This window comes from Arachis hypogaea, chromosome 3 (assembly GCF_003086295.3).
Source record: "Arachis hypogaea cultivar Tifrunner chromosome 3, arahy.Tifrunner.gnm2.J5K5, whole genome shotgun sequence".
Lineage (NCBI taxonomy): Eukaryota > Viridiplantae > Streptophyta > Magnoliopsida > Fabales > Fabaceae > Arachis > Arachis hypogaea.
The window spans coordinates 26,785,612-26,803,335 of record NC_092038.1 but is presented as its reverse complement, the minus strand read 5'-3'; the positions used below and the strand labels follow the sequence as shown (position 1 = coordinate 26,803,335).

General features: G+C 35.7%; 3 protein-coding genes across 3 annotated transcripts in view; all 3 read right to left on the bottom strand.

Moving 5' to 3' along the window:
- Positions 1 to 13,893, bottom strand: part of LOC112775302 (ubiquitin carboxyl-terminal hydrolase 3-like) — a 28,362-nt gene extending 14,469 nt beyond the window's left edge. Inside the window, exons 1-6 of the mRNA XM_072231760.1 lie at positions 13,598 to 13,893; positions 13,289 to 13,474; positions 7,724 to 8,244; positions 7,480 to 7,611; positions 7,327 to 7,365; positions 7,057 to 7,162 (exon numbers count right to left, since the gene is read on the bottom strand). Coding sequence (XP_072087861.1) covers positions 7,057 to 7,162; positions 7,327 to 7,365; positions 7,480 to 7,611; positions 7,724 to 7,798 — 352 coding nt within the window. The 5' untranslated portion in view covers positions 7,799 to 8,244; positions 13,289 to 13,474; positions 13,598 to 13,893. The remainder of the gene's footprint in view (positions 1 to 7,056; positions 7,163 to 7,326; positions 7,366 to 7,479; positions 7,612 to 7,723; positions 8,245 to 13,288; positions 13,475 to 13,597) is intronic.
- On the bottom strand, positions 9,651 to 11,189 carry LOC112775297 (uncharacterized). The gene has a single exon (XM_025818855.1). It carries the CDS (start codon positions 11,187 to 11,189, stop codon positions 9,651 to 9,653), a length of 1,539 nt encoding a protein of 512 aa, XP_025674640.1.
- A 636-nt stretch (positions 13,894 to 14,529) lies between the features above and the next one.
- Positions 14,530 to 16,580, bottom strand: LOC112775289 (cysteine-rich receptor-like protein kinase 34). The gene is made up of 5 exons (XM_072232654.1): positions 16,502 to 16,580; positions 15,611 to 16,075; positions 15,293 to 15,527; positions 15,048 to 15,198; positions 14,530 to 14,967 (listed from the first exon to the last, which is right to left on the bottom strand). The coding sequence occupies exons 2-5, from the start codon at positions 15,642 to 15,644 to the stop codon at positions 14,818 to 14,820; spliced, it is 570 nt and encodes a 189-aa protein (XP_072088755.1). The 5' UTR covers positions 15,645 to 16,075; positions 16,502 to 16,580; the 3' UTR covers positions 14,530 to 14,817.
- Positions 16,581 to 17,724: the final 1,144 nt, after the last annotated feature.

The following is a 17,724-nucleotide window of genomic DNA, read 5'->3' as shown; positions in this document are numbered from 1 at the left end:
CAACTCCCAAGGGAAAAGGTATGGAAAATAGCCTCAGAATGAACAAGCTTGTACTAGGTGTGGGAGTCACCATCCGGGAACCCCGTGCAAGGCCAGATGGGGCTTGTGCTACAATTGTGGAAAGGCGGGGCATAAATCCGCCAACTGTCCAGAGAAGCAGAAACAAGGTGCTGGAAAGGCACAACAAACTGGTCGGGTGTTCACCACCTCAGCTATAGGTGCCGAGGGATTCGAGACACTCATTCGAGGTAACTGTGAAATGGCTGGTCAAACTTTAAATGCTTTCTTTGATTCGGGAGCATCGCATCATTCATTGCATTTGAGAAAGCCCATGAGTTAGGATTGAAGATTGTAACCTTAGGTTATGACCTAAAAGTGTATAATGCTACCCATGAAGCCATGGTAACCAGGCTAGGATGCCCGAGAGTTTCCTTTAGGATCGAGCAGCGCGATTTTGTTCATAATTTAGTCTGCTTGCCAATGATCGGTCTTGATCTTATCTTGGGATTGGACTGGTTATCTGAGAACCATGTTCTGCTTGATTGTTCTACAAAGTCAGTGTACTTTATGTCGGAGGATACAGAAGGGGCGGTCGTGGTGAATAATTATTACTTGAATTCGATGATGGTGAACTGTTTCGGAACCGAATGTCAGGGTATCATGTTGTTAACCGCAGGTGTTTCGGGTGATGATCAAAGGTTGAAGCAGATTCTGGTTGTGTGTGAGTTTCCGAAAGTGTTTCCCGATGACATTGATGAATTTCCACCTAACTGAGAGGTCGAGTTTGCTATTGAATTGGTGCCTGGGGCGGGACCAATCTCAAGTGCTCCTTATAGGATGTCACCGTTAGAGATGGACGAGCTAAAGTCTCAGTTAGAGGATTTGTTGGGTAAGAATTTTATACGACCAAGTGTCTCTTCGTGGGGTGCGCCAGTGCTACTGGTAAAGAAGAAAGATGGGAGTATGCGGCTCTGTGTGAATTACAGGCAGCTGAACAAGGTCACAGTAAAGAATAAGTACCCATTGCCGAGAATTGATGATCTCATGGATCAGTTACAAGGAGCGGGGGTTTTTTCCAAGATCGATTTGCGATCCGATTATCACCAGATAAGGGTGAGGAGTGAGGATATCCCTAAGACCGCTTTCAGGACTCGTTATGGTCATTACGAGTACACTGTAATGTCCTTTGGGTTGACGAACGCTCCTGCGTTATTCATGGATTACATGAACAGAGTTTTCCATCCGTTTCTCGATAAATTTGTTGTTGTCTTCATTGACGACATACTAATTTATTCCAAAACTGAAGAAGAGCATGCAGAACACTTGAGAACCGTGTTGCAGATTCTAAAGGAGAAGAAACTCTATGCAAAACTGTCTAAGTGTGAGTTTTGGAAGAGTGAGGTGAAGTTTTTGGGCCACGTGGTGAGTAAAAAGGGAATAGTCGTAGATCTAACTAAGGTGGAGGCTGTGATGGATTGGAAGCAACCAGCCACCGTAATGGAGATAAGGAGTTTTCTGGACTTAGCTGGCTATTACCGAAGGTTTATCAAGGGCTTTTCACAGATAGCTTTGCCAATCACTAAGTTAACCCGCAAAGACACTCCATTTGTTTGGACTCCTGAGTGCGAGGAGAACTTTCAGACATTGAAGAAAAAGTTGACCACTGCACCTGTGTTAGTGTTACCTAAGCCGAACGAGCCATTTGAGGTGTACTGTGATGCCTCATTGAAGGGTCTGGGGTGCATGCTGATGCAGCATCATAATGTGGTGGCGTATGCCTCATGGTAGTTGAGACCGCATGAAGTTAATTATCCTACGCACAATTTGGAGCTTGCTGCGGTCGTGTTTGCGCTAAAGGTGTGGAGGCATTACCTCTATGGGGTTAAGTTCCAAGTTTTCTCTAATCATAAGAGCTTGAAGTACCTCTTTGATCAGAAAGAGCTTAATATGAGGTAGAGGAGGTGGATGGAGTTGTTGAAGGACTACGACTTTGAGTTGCATTACCATCCAGGAAAGGCAAACATAGTAGCGGATGCGTTGAGTCAGAAGCCGCTGTATGCTGCTTGGATGACACTTCAAGAAGAAAAGTTGCTCAAGGAGTTTGAGAGCCTAAAAATTGGTGTTCAAGAAGTGTCCAGGACTCTGTGTTTGAGTCGATTACAGATCTCGAATGACTTTAAGTCCGAACTCCGGAAGGCTCATGAGGATGATGGCGCATTGTCGAAGGTGTTATTGGCCATTGAGCAAGGAAAATAGTGGAGAGTGTCGGAAGAAAAAGATGGGTTATGGAGATTCAAGGGTAGAATCATTGTGCCGGATGTTGGCACTTTGAGGCAGGATATCTTAAAGGAGGCACACAAAAGTGGATTCTCCATTCACCCGGGAAGTACTAAGATGTACCATGATTTAAAAGCGATGTTTTGGTGGCCGGGTATGAAAAATGATGTGGCGGAATATGTTTCAAGGTGCTTAACTTGTCAAAAGGTAAAGATTGAACATCAAAGACCTGCCGGGATGTTGCAACCTCTAGAGATTCCACAATGAAAGTGGGAAAGTATTGCAATGGACTTTGTGTCAGGATTGCCAAGGACTAGGGCTGGTTTTGATGCTATCTGGGTGATTGTGGACCGACTGACGAAGTCAGCTCACTTTTTACCCATTCGTATGACTTACACCCTTGAGGAGCTAGCACGATTATACATAAAGGAGATTGTGAGACTTCATGGTGTGCCTGCTACTATAATCTCTGATAGAGATCCTCGTTTCACTTCAAGGTGTTGGGGTGCATTTCAGAAAGCTTTTGGAACCCGACTAAGCTTGAGCACGGCTTACCATCCTCAAACAGATGGTCAATCCGAGAGGACGATCCAAACACTAGAGGATATGTTGAGAGCTTGTGTTTTGGACCAACCGGCGAGTTGGAATCGATATATGCCATTAGTGGAGTTTGCATACAATAATAGTTGCCATGTGAGCATCGGAATGGCTCCGTATGAGGCCTTGTATGGGAGGAAATGTCAATCTCCACTATGTTGGTATGAAGTTGGAGAGAAAGGCTTGTTGGGGCCGAAAATGATAGCTGAGACCACTGAACAAGTCAAGAAAATCCGAGATAGGATGCTTACGGCGCAGAGTCGTCAAAAGAGTTACGCCGATCAGAGGCGAAAGCCCTTAGAATTTGAGGAAGGAGACCATGTCTTCCTTAAGGTTACTCCGACCACGGGAGTAGGTAGGGCGATTAAAGCAAAGAAGTTGAATCCTCAATACATTGGTCCATTTCAAATCCTGGAGAGGGTTGGACCTGTGGCGTATCGGATGGCTCTACCACCTCATCTTTCAAACCTGCACGACGTGTTTCACGTGTCGCAGCTTCGGAAGTACACTCCTGATGCTAGCCATGTGTTAGAACCAGAATCGGTTCAGTTAAGAGATGATCTGACGCTTCCAATGGCTCCGGTCAGAATTGATGATACTAGTATCAAACGGTTGCATAGAAAAGAGGTTTCATTAGTCAAAGTGGCATGGAGTCGAGGCGGTGTTGAGGAACACACTTGGGAACTTGAGTCAGAGATGCAAATGGATTATCCGCTCTTATTCTCAGGTAATTGCATTTGAATTTTGTATGCAAAATTCCCAATTAGGTGGGTAGAATGTAAAACCCGGTTAATTAATGGCTAATTAACCCATAAATGAGAATTTATTTTAGAAAGCCCCAAATGTGATTTTTATGGCTAAATGTGATAGAGGAGATTGAGACGAGAATTTTGATACCAATTTTATAGAATTCGGACCAAGATTGGACCGAACGGGCCAAACCGGGCCAACCGGACCCAAAGTAGGCCCTTGGCCCAATTAAACTAAACCAAAACCCTAGTTTTCAGCACTCTCTCTCCTCATTTGATACACACACACACTGAAATGGAGGCCATGGAGGGAAGAACACTCTCTCAAGTTCTCTGTCTCCCTTGATCTTCAAACCACCATAACTTTTGATCTAGAGCTCCGATTGCCGCACCGTTTACAGCCACGCGTTCATCGCGGAGAGCTCTACAAAACCCATACAAGTAATCTTGAGGTAAGCCACGTTTTGCTCTTCGAATTTCCAGCTTTGATTTCGAGTTTCATGAGCAAAAATATTGAGATTTTGGGCTCTTTGATGTTATAGGACCCAACTCTCTTGAAGAAGAAGGTTAATCTTGTCTCTTTGGATCTTGGGTATGGTAAGATTCTCAACCCTAGTGTAATTTGTTGTTCTATGATGTTTGGGTATTGAGTTGTTGTGTATGGGTATGATGATTGTGGCTTACGTTGTGTATGTGTGAATATTGGAGCTTGATTGGTGATTTTGAAAAGCTTGAAAAAGGATTTTGTGGTAAAAAATCTGTTCTTGGAAGTGTTGAGGCCTTGAGAGCTTGAGAAAAAAGTGGTTTGGAAGTGATCCGGTTGAGCTTGGGAAATCGGCTAAGGTATGGTCTCAGTTTCACGTATCTAATATGTAATGTGGTAGGAAATACTTAGGCTAGAGGCCCTAAGATAGGCATTGAATTGTTGATGTTGTTGAATGGTTGAAATATATGATGTGGTCATATATGTGATGATGATTACTAATGCCTTGATAGTATGATGTATGAGAAATATGCATGTTGTGATATATGCTTGATGATTGATTATGGTTGAATTGTGGGTGGAACCATGTTGATGGGGAGTATCATATTGATTGTGTACAATGATGATTTAATGGAATTGGTGTTGTTGAAAAGTGGCATGAGGAAGAGTATATGATATGTTAATGTGTTTGAGTTTGAGCCACTTGGGTGAAGTGGTTTAAAATGATGGGATGGTGATTTTGTGAATTGTGGTAAAGTGTCAATGTGTGAGTTGAGGAGGCTTGATGTTGAATTTGATATATTTTGATTGATTTCAAAGAAAAGCGATGAAATTGGCATGTTTTGATTGATTTTGAAAAGAGTTGAAAATGGCTTGTTTTGAAAATGGCACTTTGTGGTTTTGTATGAAAAATATGGTTTTGGGCATACTTTGGTGGGACATAACTTGAACTACGGATCTCCGTTTTGTGCCAAATCTATTTAAAAATGAAATTGGATCTGGGATGTCCATGCCGTTCGAAGAACGGGTAAAAAACAATTTAAAATGAGAAAGTTTTGTCCGTCGGAAGATTGGGGGTTGAATATGTGAATTCTGCAGCTTTTAACTTAGAAAAATTTTAGCAGAATGACCCCCGCGCGTAAGCGCACTTGGCGCGTACACAGCGTTCTTCTAGAAAGCTCCATCCACGCGTGCGCGTGGTGTGCACGGGCGCACCGATGTGCTGCACCCAATGCCCAGCCATTTTCCAGAGAGTTGTGCCAGAACTGTGCCAGTTTTGTGCCTGGGGCACAAGAGCACCCACGCGTACGCGTGGCTGACGCGTGCGCGTCGCTTGGCTATTTTTCAATCCACGTGTTAGCGTGCATGACGCATACGCATCGATGAGTTTTGTGGCCATCCACGCGTGCGCGTGGTGTGCGCGTACGCGTGGCCCTGTTTTCATCCCAAAGTTGATTTTTGAGTTTTAAAAACCAAATTTCATACTTTTAAGCCTTCGATCTCACCACTTATGTCTTAAATCATTATGATATACCTAGCGATGAGAAAAGGGGCTAGGGAATGTGGTAACTTGCGAGTGAAGCAAGGGAAAAATGAATGATCAATGAGGATCAAAAATGATTATGTGAGATGCGGAGGATGGCGGTGGAATAAATGCATATATGCTGCTAAATGAATTGTGAATGCTACACTTCCACTGTTAGAGATGAGAGTTTCCCTGGGAGGAAGCAGTGGCTAGCCACCACGTGCTCCAGGTTGAGACTCGAAGCTCTTTTGACCCTATGTTGTCAGGGTGGCCGGGCACTGTGAAATCCCCGGATGAGCTCACCCCCGTAAATATTCACCAGTGAGGGTGATGGATTTGGATCATGATTATGATCAAGTTTATATTGAGTATAACTCGAGTTGGGGAGACACAACAGAGGGACAGTCCAATGGTTAGCTACCAAGACTTGTCGGGTTGGCTCTATAACCGACAGATGATATCATCAGCCAATAGGGACAGGCATTCATCATATGCATACTATGTGAATTGTTTGAGACTGCTTAATTGACTGCATATTACTTGCTAATTGTCTAAATGCCTTATCTGTTCCTATTTGTATATCTCTTGTTTGAAATAACTGTGTTTGCTATATTATACTTCTGCTGGTGGTTGGGAGGTCTGAAGGGTTTGGAAAGGGAAGATATAGTTAGACTGAAGGATCTTTAGTCAGTTGCCACTTATGGTTTAGCTTGTTTATAAGCTTTGATGTTTATCTGGAGGAAGTTCTAGGATTGCCTTCGACTTTCCTCTATTATTATGTATTATATATGTGGAAGTTGTTACCATGCTGGGAACCTCTGGTTCTCACCCATGTGGATTTTGTGGTTTTCAGATGCAGGACATGAGGCTTCTCGCTGAGGCATACTGGAGACTTCTGGATTAGCGAAGATCCTTTGTTCTCGGGACTCTGTTTTGGTTTATATGTTTTGCTTAGATACTTTCATCTCCATTAAATAATACAAATTGTGATGACTCCTCCTATAGGAGATTTTGGAGAATAGGTTCTCAGTTTTGTGCCCCTTTGGGTTTTCCTTGGGGTTTCCTATTTTATTTACTTGTATATATATATGTTGCTATGCTCGGACCGGTTATCTTCGCAGCCGGATTTTGAGTCTTGATATTCCTGTTTTTGACACTCCCTTGTATATATATATATATATATATAATCTCGCGCTGGTTTATCCTTGTTCGTTACGTTATCGATCGGAGTGTTGCGCATTTTGAGTTACGATTTTTGTTTACCCCTTTTTCTTAAAAAGGCTCCTAGTTATAAACCCTTTTCATACTACTATACGTACTATTTTTTTATTTTAGAGGTCGTAATACCTTGACATCTCTGAATTATGACTTAAGCATAAGACTCTGTATGGTAGGGTGTTACACTGTGAATGAAGTAAGCTTACCAAGCTTGATCTCAGAAGTTATGTTCCCAAGAGCATGAAGAAGTCCTATTGTACCACAAGCATTACCCACAGTTTGTTTCATAAAGTACACTTTATTGCTATTTTCCTACACCGGAACAGCAGCTACATAATCAGTGACCTAATATATCATACATTTACATTCTAACCAATATTCAGATTCTTTGGTTCCATTATCCAATTTTACGAAAAGAAATTCTCAAAGAATAGAAGGAAAAAGGAATAATCATACCAGGAGATATGTCCACTTACCCTTTTTTCATTTTCCTGTTGCAACCTCTCTTCTTTGGTATGATAAAATCAGAAGCAGCAAAAATGAACAATATTATAGTATATAATCCCTTTTTTTAACTTAATGGCATAGAATTCAGCTCAAATAATTTTTTTTTGAAAAAAAAAGTGAACCTTAGAGGTGAGTGGATAAAGGAAAAAGACGGCAAGAACAGGGCTTGGAACCATTTGAAGAAGGTCATCGTCTAAGCCATAAACATCACAGGATTCAGCTTCGTCTGGTGGAAGCCCAAGACTCCATAGGAACTGAAATTCATGCAATTAACTCCAACTTTTTCTTCTTTTGAAGAAGAAACACACACAGAGAGAGAGAGAGAGAGAGAGAGAGAGAGAGAGAGAACAGATTAGCTGAGGTAACCTGATTGATCAGGTCAGGATTAGCTTCAAGAGGAAGCCACCTCTTGGTAGAGGGTCTTTCATCCAAGGTAGCCATTTCTTGCTTTCCTCTCTTGTAGCAGCTCTAATTCTATGTCAAGAACTATACGTGAAAGAACAAAAATAATTTTATATCTCTAAACAATAGACTTCTATAAGAATCTGTAACTTGCTCAACAATTATGAATCATTTTCAAATATATTTCATGCCACCAGGCTAAAGTAATTTACAGTTATATCATGCATGATACTAGTTCAGAAACAGACTTGTCCAAGAGTTATAAGAAGGAGTCTTCCGGTGGGAGGTTCAGGCCGGCTGTCGCCTAGAGTACGAGATGAGAATGCACTGCTATATATCAGTTTCCATCTTCCTTGTAATTTATCGAGGTCAGCTGAGAGATCAACTAGTCCTTCGGCAGCTTCGAGTTCCTTAGCCACAGCATCCGCCTTTCTTAAATCATCCTCATTTGCAGCAAGACCTCTATTCAGCTCAGAAACAACACTCTGCATAATAATTCCGCAAGTATCAAAAGCCAAATCCTAGAACAAACATAAACTAAACAAAAAGCAGCAGTGATCATGATAATAACCATAACTCCAGTATTTTGCAAAAGGGAACAAATCAAGATTCTTACAATTCAATAAAATAATTATTAGTAAAGGGGATTGAGAGGAGTATGAAATTACCTAGAAGGAAGAAAATCATAGAGTTGACATATCTCTAAGAGACTCTTCTCCCATTGGTTGATTATCTAAGATGCATGTATCAATTGTTGTCCCAGGTATATCATCCCTAATCCAATTAACATCATCTTCAACACTTGTAGATTGATAAAACATAGAACTTGTTATTTGAGGACCATCCTTGAACTTTTCCATGTCATCATTATCTAAGTCACCGTATATATCAAACAAATCCCTTGGAATGGTGTTGGTAACAACATGCCAAGTATCACTTGGATCTTCTGTGTAATAAACTTGTCTCACTTGAGTTGCAAACACGAATGAATCATTTTCATAAATTGGCTTTCTAAAGTTTACCAGTGTTAACCCAAAGTTGTCTTTTTTACTTTGAAACCAATCGCACTTAAATAGCACATATTTAGAATGCCCATGATAATCTAACTCAAGTATATCTTTTAGAACTTCATAATAAGTGACATTTTCTACTTTTGGATCCTCATCTTTCTCATTTCTAAACTTGACAGTGGATGAAATAACCATAACTCTAGTATTTTGTGTTTTTCTCTCATAATCTTCAGTCACAAACTTATAACCATTTATCACATAAGCAGAAAATCTTCTTACAGCAACATTTGGCCCTCTAGACAACCACTTCATCTCTTTACTAACAGATAAATTCCTAGCAAAATCTCAAACCATTTAGTAAAAGTAAGATAATGGTCTTTTGTCTTGTCCCATTTATCTCCAAGGCTAGTATAAGCATCACTAAAAACAATCTCCTCATGTTGTCTACATAAAGGTGAAAAGTATCAAATATAAGTATGATAATATTAAAAAATAAAGAGGCATATATGATTACTTACTTGATATATGGAGCGGTGATATTATAATTGAACAATACATAACAATGATATTGCTCCCACATAAGAGGATCCAGACTTATCATCACCATATTCCCTATTGGACCATCAAGATTCTTTGTTAGGTTATTGAATTTTTTTCGGACATTGTCATTCAAGTATCTTGAACAAAATGTTAAACATTCGTCTACTAAATACTTTCTACAATAGATCCCTCAGGACGACTTTTATTACGGACATAATTCTTCAATTTGAGTAGGAACCTATAGATATTAGTAATAAAGTTTTAGAGAAGATAAATATATTGAACATATATCATTAATATCACCAAATAAATATAGGAATTGTTATAGGTTTCAAAATACATCACCTCTCAATTGGGTACATCCAACGGTATTGGACAGGTCCACCAAGTCTTGCTTCATATGCTAGATGCATAGACAAATGGATCATTAGCACAAAAAATGATGGTGGAAATATTCTTTCTAATTCACAAAGAATTTGTGCAATTTCAACATCTAATTGTTCAAACACATCAACTCTGATAACTTTAGAGCATAACGTCTTGAAGTATGAACTAAACTTGAGTAGAACTCTCACAACTTCTTTTGGTAAAGCTCTTCGAATTGCTATTTTAATAAGCAAGTCTTGCATCAATATATGGTAGTCGTGACTCTTAAGACCAAGAAGTTTGTGATGTTCCAGTTGAACACACCTAGAAATATTGAAGCCATACCCTTCAAGAAGCTTTGCATTTTTCAAAACACAACAAAAGTCACTTTTTTCCTTTGAAGACATTTTGAAACGTGCTGGTGGCAAAAATGTCTTATTTAGTCCTATATTTTTTGGATGAAGTTCATGCCATATCTCTATATCTACCAAGTCAAGCCTTGCTTTGAGATGATCTTTTGATTTTCCTTCTAAATTCAATAATGTTCCAACAATATTTTCACAAATATTCTTTTCAATGTGCATTACATCCAAGTTGTGACGAAGCAAATTAGTACTCCAATATGGTAACTCGAAAAAGATGCTTTTCTTAGTCCAGGGATCATCATCATTTCTTCTCCTCTCTATAGTCTTCCCAAACAAATTCTCCCTATTGCCTAATTTTTCTAATATATCAGGCCCTGATAGTGGTACAGGTGCTGTTCTTAGCTCTTTTGTACTGTCGAAACTCTTCTTATCCTTTCGCCACCGATGCTTTGATGCTAAAAATCTTTGATGTCCCATGTAACAGGTTTTTTTACTATGTTTCAAGAATCTAGAGCATGTGTCATAATTACAAATAGGACATGCCAATTTTCCACTTGTACGCCAACCAGATAACATAGAGTAACCAGGCAAATCGCTTAGAGTCCAAAGTAAGGCAGCATGTACACGAAATAACTTTCCACTAGAAGCATCATATGTCTCAAAGCCATTCTCCCATAACTCTTTTAACTCATCGATTAAAGGTTGTAAATATATATCAATATTTCTATTAGGAGAAGAAGGACCAGGAATAAGCAAAGACAACATCATAGAATGTTGTTTTATGCAATCCCATGGAGGCAAGTTATATATCGTCAGGACCACCGGCCAAATACTGTATCTACTACTCATTGTTTTATATGGGTTAAAACCATCACTTGCTAAACCCATCCTCACATTTTGAGGCTCCAATGCAAAATTTGAATGTAACGAATCGAAATTTTTCCAAGCTGGTGAGTCTGCTGGATGCCTTAGTTTTCCATCATTTTTATGACCTTTATTGTGCCATGTCATCAGATCGGCGGTTTTTGAAGATATGAATAGTTTCTTGATCCTCGGTTTCAAAGGAAAATACCTCAAAATCTTTGCTGGAATTGGTCGAGAAGTTACCTTACAAGAAACTTTTCTTTTAGCACTTTGGACCTTTTTCATTTTATACCTAGAAGCACCACATTTTGGACAAGTAATGTATTCCTTAAACTTCTTCCAGTATAAGATACAGTCATTTGGACAAGCGTCAATTTTTTCATAACTGAAATCTAAGTCCTTGATGATGTACTTACACTATTCATATGTTGATGGTAGACACGAGCCTTCGGAAAGTAATTCATTGAGTAGTTGTAGTAACATATTAAATGACACGTTGCTCCAACCATGAAGGTTCTTTATGTGGATCAAACAAACAATAGTTGATAACTTTGTAAAATCTTTACATCCCGGATATAATTCTTGATGAGCATCATGGATCAACTTGTAAAACTTCTTAGTTTCTTCATCAAGCTCTTCTTCATTTTCATCCTCATCCAATGCGTCATCAAATTGACTCGTTTCAAATTGCCTCGACATTATGAAGGTCTCTTCCAACAATTTATCCAAGTTATCTTGTATTTCAGATCCATCCTTCTCAGCAGATTTTGAAGACCCGCATTCTCCATGAAATATCCACTTATTATATCCCTTATCAAACCCATCACAAACTAAATGCTCGTAAACATCCTCTCGATTTCCCCAAGAACAATTATTGCAATTCTTACACTTGAAAATTAAAATTTAAAAGAAAAAAACGATTTTTGCACCCTAACTGCAAAAAATATAAAAGAATCATATGATCCAAGAATGAATAATAGCTTTTGCTTAAATTTTCAGCATGTAGTCATAACATTATATATGATAATCACACTACTTTTTAATATGAAGAGGGTAATTCCTTAAGAGTAATTAAACGCAAATTCTAAAGAATTTACTGAGACTAAAGTTTCAAGCAGTATGGAGTAAAATAAAACGAATTATATTTATATTTAAAATAATTATAAGGAATTTTCCATCAGGTTTCATCTATAATCAATACAACAATATTATTCATATACTAAATACTCTTAATATCTGTATCTTATGGTTATTATTAATTAATTATATATTTTGATTACTTTTAAATTAACAAAAGTAAATGAAGGAAAATGAAGGAAGAATACAAGATTATTCAAGTGCGCTGCATACCATGCAATTAGACGATGTAGTAAAATGAAGGAAGCATATCAATAGGATTTGATTAGAGATAAATGATTAGTTCTTTAATTTTGATTAGTCAGACACCTGAAATAAAAAAAAGGGGGACAAAAAGTGAATGTTAATACGTACTTAATAACCCAAAAGTTTATAGGAGACATGAAAGAATAATCCAATTTCAAGGCAAAAGTGTCTGTCTTAATATATTACCTCTCCCAGACAAGAGTACAAGACAGTTCTCCAACTTCATGTTAAAGATTAAAAATAAGGCCTAGAAATTCAACTCAAGAAAATGGGTGTATTCAAAAATTACTATAATATGGTCACATTTTTCCATATGACTTATTAGTTTTCTCTTCAAACCAATACATTGAAAAAAAGATGTACTTATCAGAAGCATTAAACTTTTACCTATTCAAATAGAAATTCAAGCATGTCTCTGACTCCTTTTGAGGACACAAAACGAGCAAAGCATGTCGCCACTAAATTTAGGCCTTTGAGGTTTGAACCCTTTTTTGTTTTTTTCATTATGTTTCAAACGCAATTAAAGGGACCAAGAAATGGATCATATAATCACCAGCATTGTGGAGACAAACCCATGAATCCCGTGAAACATTATATGATCTTCCATCTTCAATTCTTACTTTCTCCCAGTGTTGCAAATCAGACTCACCTTTTTGTCTTGGTAGGTGTTACTTTTTCCATTGATTTGATTAGATCTTCCATTTTAATTATTGCATTCACATTGGTTGCAACATTTTTATTAATTTATTTTAGTAATTGATAATATTTTTTCACGTCAAAAGTGGATGTCTAAATAAATACTCTAAAATTTTTTAGTTCAAACAAATATTATTGACATATTAATAGCATGAATCAAAATTTTCTAAACTAAAAAATAACTGTGTATCTGACAAGAATCGAAACATATAATTATACTTTTTCTTTTTTCTAATGGAACTCACAAATTATTATTCTTTTATATTCTCTACACCTATCATACAGAGACATAGTCAGCTTGTTACCTTGAAAGTAGAAAAGCAAAACGAAAACCGCTGAGCCATGACTTCTCTCCGTCTTCAATTCATTCCACAAAATCCCGTTTCGTTATTCTCCAATTCTGATTAGCAAATCTGATTGTGAAGTTTTCTTGCTAGTCCCACCACTGAATTGAAGGAGCAGTTAAATTCATTTATACTTAAATTCAAAACCTAAATACAAATAAACAACTTAATTGGTGAGAAATTACATATTCATGATTCAAATCGGGATAAAGATCAGTAAGAGAAGAAAAAATACAAAAAGAGGTTCTTCTTCTCCTCCATTAGACTCACCTCAAAACAGAGAATAACAAACCCAACCCTAAAATTTGTTGAAACGAGAGAGATTCAAGGAGCGGAGGAGCATGATTGAGAGCGCCAGTGAGATTGAGAGCGAGAGTGCGAAGGAAAACGATATTTGGAGTGAGATTGAGAGCGCTAGCTAGTTCCCGATCTTTCTTCCGTTTCAATCGCTAGGCTAGGTCCCCAATTTGATTTGCAGCGTGTTATAGGAATAGGTAACATTTTTTAAGTTTTTTAAAAAAATTATATATATTTACTAACATTTCATTATAAATGTTACTTTACATAAAATTTTATAATAATTACTAACACTTTAATAAATGTTAAGCAATAAATGTTACCAAATCTTCAAAATGTAGTAGTGAATATACGTAATATTGTTCTTCCTTATCTTTGTTTATAAATATCTATTTATTAATTACAAGAGAAAGACAACAATGAACGTAAAACATTGAAAATTCTTTAAAAACAACTCTTGTCGTTAGTTCACCCAATCTATAGTTCTACGCAAGTAAATATTATGGTTTCCAAATATGCTGCTCCTTCATTTTTTTAATTAATAATCATCTAATTTTAAATGATTCACATAGATTAAAAGAATGATCGTAATAAATCAAAGCTATAGAAATTTAAAAACAATAATTTACAAAGTTGTCATTAATGTTAATAGTTCGTCTTATTTAATTTAATTAATTATAAGTAACATATATAAAATAAAATGAATACTATTGCATATATATTTAATAAATAATAAAAAATAAAATTTTGAACATGAATATTTATTTTTTTTAAAGAATGAATGGAGTTAGATTTATATATGTGTTAGTGTTATAACCAAAGAGAAACTATAACTAACCTATAACTACTTGATTTACCTGAAGCTAACCTTTATCAATAATAGTTATACACTTAACAATAACAAGTTGTGATAAACTAATCCACTAGAAATATACTTGGTTCTTGAAAGCTTTAGGGAAGGGGGGGAGGTGGAGTGTGTGATTTACATAAATTTTTTATATTCTAGCTAAACAAAACTTAGGAAAAAAATAATTTTATCTGGCCTCTAACAATGTCACAGTTATTTCACTAGTTGAAGAATTAGTCTTATTTTCAGATGAACTTTGTTCTTCAATTATTGGTGTCCTTTCTATAAGGAAACCAGGTTCTTTCGGTTGAGGCAAAGTGTTTTCATTAGTAAGCATCAAAATCACTTATGCCATGTTTGGTCTATCATCAGGATGCAATTGCACACATAAAAGACCAATGTGTATGCAACGTAGAACCTCTGAAATTGTAAAAGTGTCTTCCAAACAAGCATCTACTAGTTTTATTGGATTTTCTTCTTTCCATAATCTCCATGCCTGTAATAGTAACATTCGAAGAAAATATTTATGATCCTAAAATTTCATATATATGTAAAACAAATGTTATGATAACTTACATGTCCTAGAAGATTGAACCCTTGATTAGGATAAAAAATTCCTGTGTTTTTCCGTCCACTTACTATCTCTAATAATATTATTCCAAAGCTGAAAACATCAGATTTGGTAGAAAATATCCCTTCTATTGCATATTCTGGTGCCATATAGCCACTTGATAAAATTAAACAAATTGAATTATTTTTGTGATTAAAATGTATGTAAAACTTGAAAAAATAAATCAATTTTCCAGCTAATCGATACTTACTATGTTCCTGCAATTATTTTTGTATTCGCTTCCATTTGATTTTCAGTAAACATTCGTACCACTCCAAAATCTAAAATTTTTGGGTTCAATTCATTGTCTAATAAAATATTACTTGTTTTAAGATCTCTGTGTATAATTCTCAATCTTGAATCTTGGTGAAGATAAAGAAGTCCACGAGCAATTCCAAATATGATGTTAAATCGTTTCATCCAATCAAGAAGTTCTCGAGAAGAATCTGTAAAGGCAGTCAATAATATTAGTTTGATAAAATTTAAAAAAAAATGTGTTCTTAAAAAAAACTGTTTACAAAGAACATACCAAAAAGAAAGGAATCTAAACTTTTATTGGGCATATACTCATAGATTAATATTCTTTCTTCTCCTTGGATGCAACAACCAAGAACCTTAGCAAGATTGCGGTGTTGAAGTTTGGAACATAATATAACTTCATTCTTAAATTCTTTTACTCCTTGTCCAGACTTATGCGCCAATCTTTTGACAGCAACCTCTTGCCCATCAATTAATGTACCCTGTATTTAATTAGTGTACAATTGAAACAATGATTAAAAATGGGTAGTGTTATTATCTTGGCATATAGTATTTAGAAAAATAATGTTAAATACTTAGTTACTTGCCATGTACACGTGCCCAAAACCACCTTGGCCAAGCCTCTTGTCACTTGAGAAGTTATTAGTGGCATGAACTATTGTGGTAAAATCGAAGAATGGAAGCTCAAGTTTTTCTTCATGGGCTTCATCAACTTCTTTTTCTTGTGGTATATTTCCTGTTTTTTCACGAGTGAAATCAACATAACATACTAATGACAACAAAGTAATTATTTTGTGAAAATAATTTTTAAATTGATGTTTTTTGTGTCAAATATGGGCACTAAGATCATAGCTATCTATTTAATTTTTCTGAAAACTAAATTTATAGGCCCAAAAATATAAGAATAATAACGATTAAGATTTTAGTGTCTATACTCTCTTTTAATTTTTTTTCATTCGGATGCAATCAAATTTTATTTTCAAATATCATCTAGCGAGAATCATGTAAGTGGAACTTTCATATGAGCATTTCAATGTTTCAAACTAGAAAAATAATATCATATATTTTAAAAAAAAATCAAAATATGTATTAATTAAATTTGAGATTTGAAATAAATAATTTTTGTCATAATGTTCAATGGAGAGCAGTTGAGTAAATTTACCTCTAAGCTTTTTTTTCCTCCAATAGAAAGTTAAAACAATCATAAGAATCGAGAAAAAGCTAACTGAAATTGCCACAGCAAGCTTTCTCCTTTGCTTATCCTTTTTACTTTCTTCACTTGGAATAGTTTTGTTTGAAGAATCTACCCAAAGAAAGTGTATACATAATTAATAAACAAAGAAGATTGTATATATATTAGATAGCTTTAATAAACACAAAAGTTATCTTTGCATTTGTTTTGTATTTAAATTAACACTAATTAATATTTTTTATAACATTGATCTTTCATAAATGACCAACTCATTCATATGAGATACGTAATAAATGGTGTCAGATACTATTCTATATTTTTTGATAAAATAATAGAAAATATTTATATACTGATTTCAATAAATATCAAATTTTCTTATAGTTTGTATTATTCGATTTACTCTTATATGAGACAAATTAATCTAGCTAATTAATTTGTATTATTTAGATATTATTTTATTTAGATATTTTGTCAAGTACACTTTAAGTTTTTTCTTTTTTTTTTTGATAATTAGACACTCACAAAAATTCAAGTAGAATATATTTTACATTAGTATATGAAGCAAAAGTATCATCAATACTACTACAAATATGAAGATGAACAAATTCTAACCATCTATAACCAAACTATAAAAACAATAAAAGTAATACAAAATATAAAAAAGTATTTAATATTTAATTCTCAATACTCCCACAATTGTACTACACACATTAGAATAAAGATTTTTTTTAACCATTGTGTTATTTCTTTCATTATCACCCTTTGTCTTCTAACCTATCTTTCACCCACCTTATAGTATAGTAGTAATTAGCATCTTGCATTATTACTTCCAACATTATCTCTATATTCATAAAAAATGTATTATTCCTTATCTTCCAAATGCACCATATCACAGTAAAAAAAATGTGATCTTCTGCCTATCTTTGTTATATTTGGGGACAATTTTGGCCAAAACCTCACTCCTCTTATTTCAACTGTATCCTGTAATCTACACAAACTACAAATTTAAACTTCACTTCTTTAGTTACACATTTAACTGCCAGCCATCTTCTGTCTCTGATTATTTGTGAATTTTCAATAAATTCATAATTCCAAACACATAAAAGAACCCCTAAATGGTTATTTACTTTAAACATGTCCATTTAATATTACTCACTACCCAAATTCTGTTTGTTGAGCTCCTAGTAAGACTT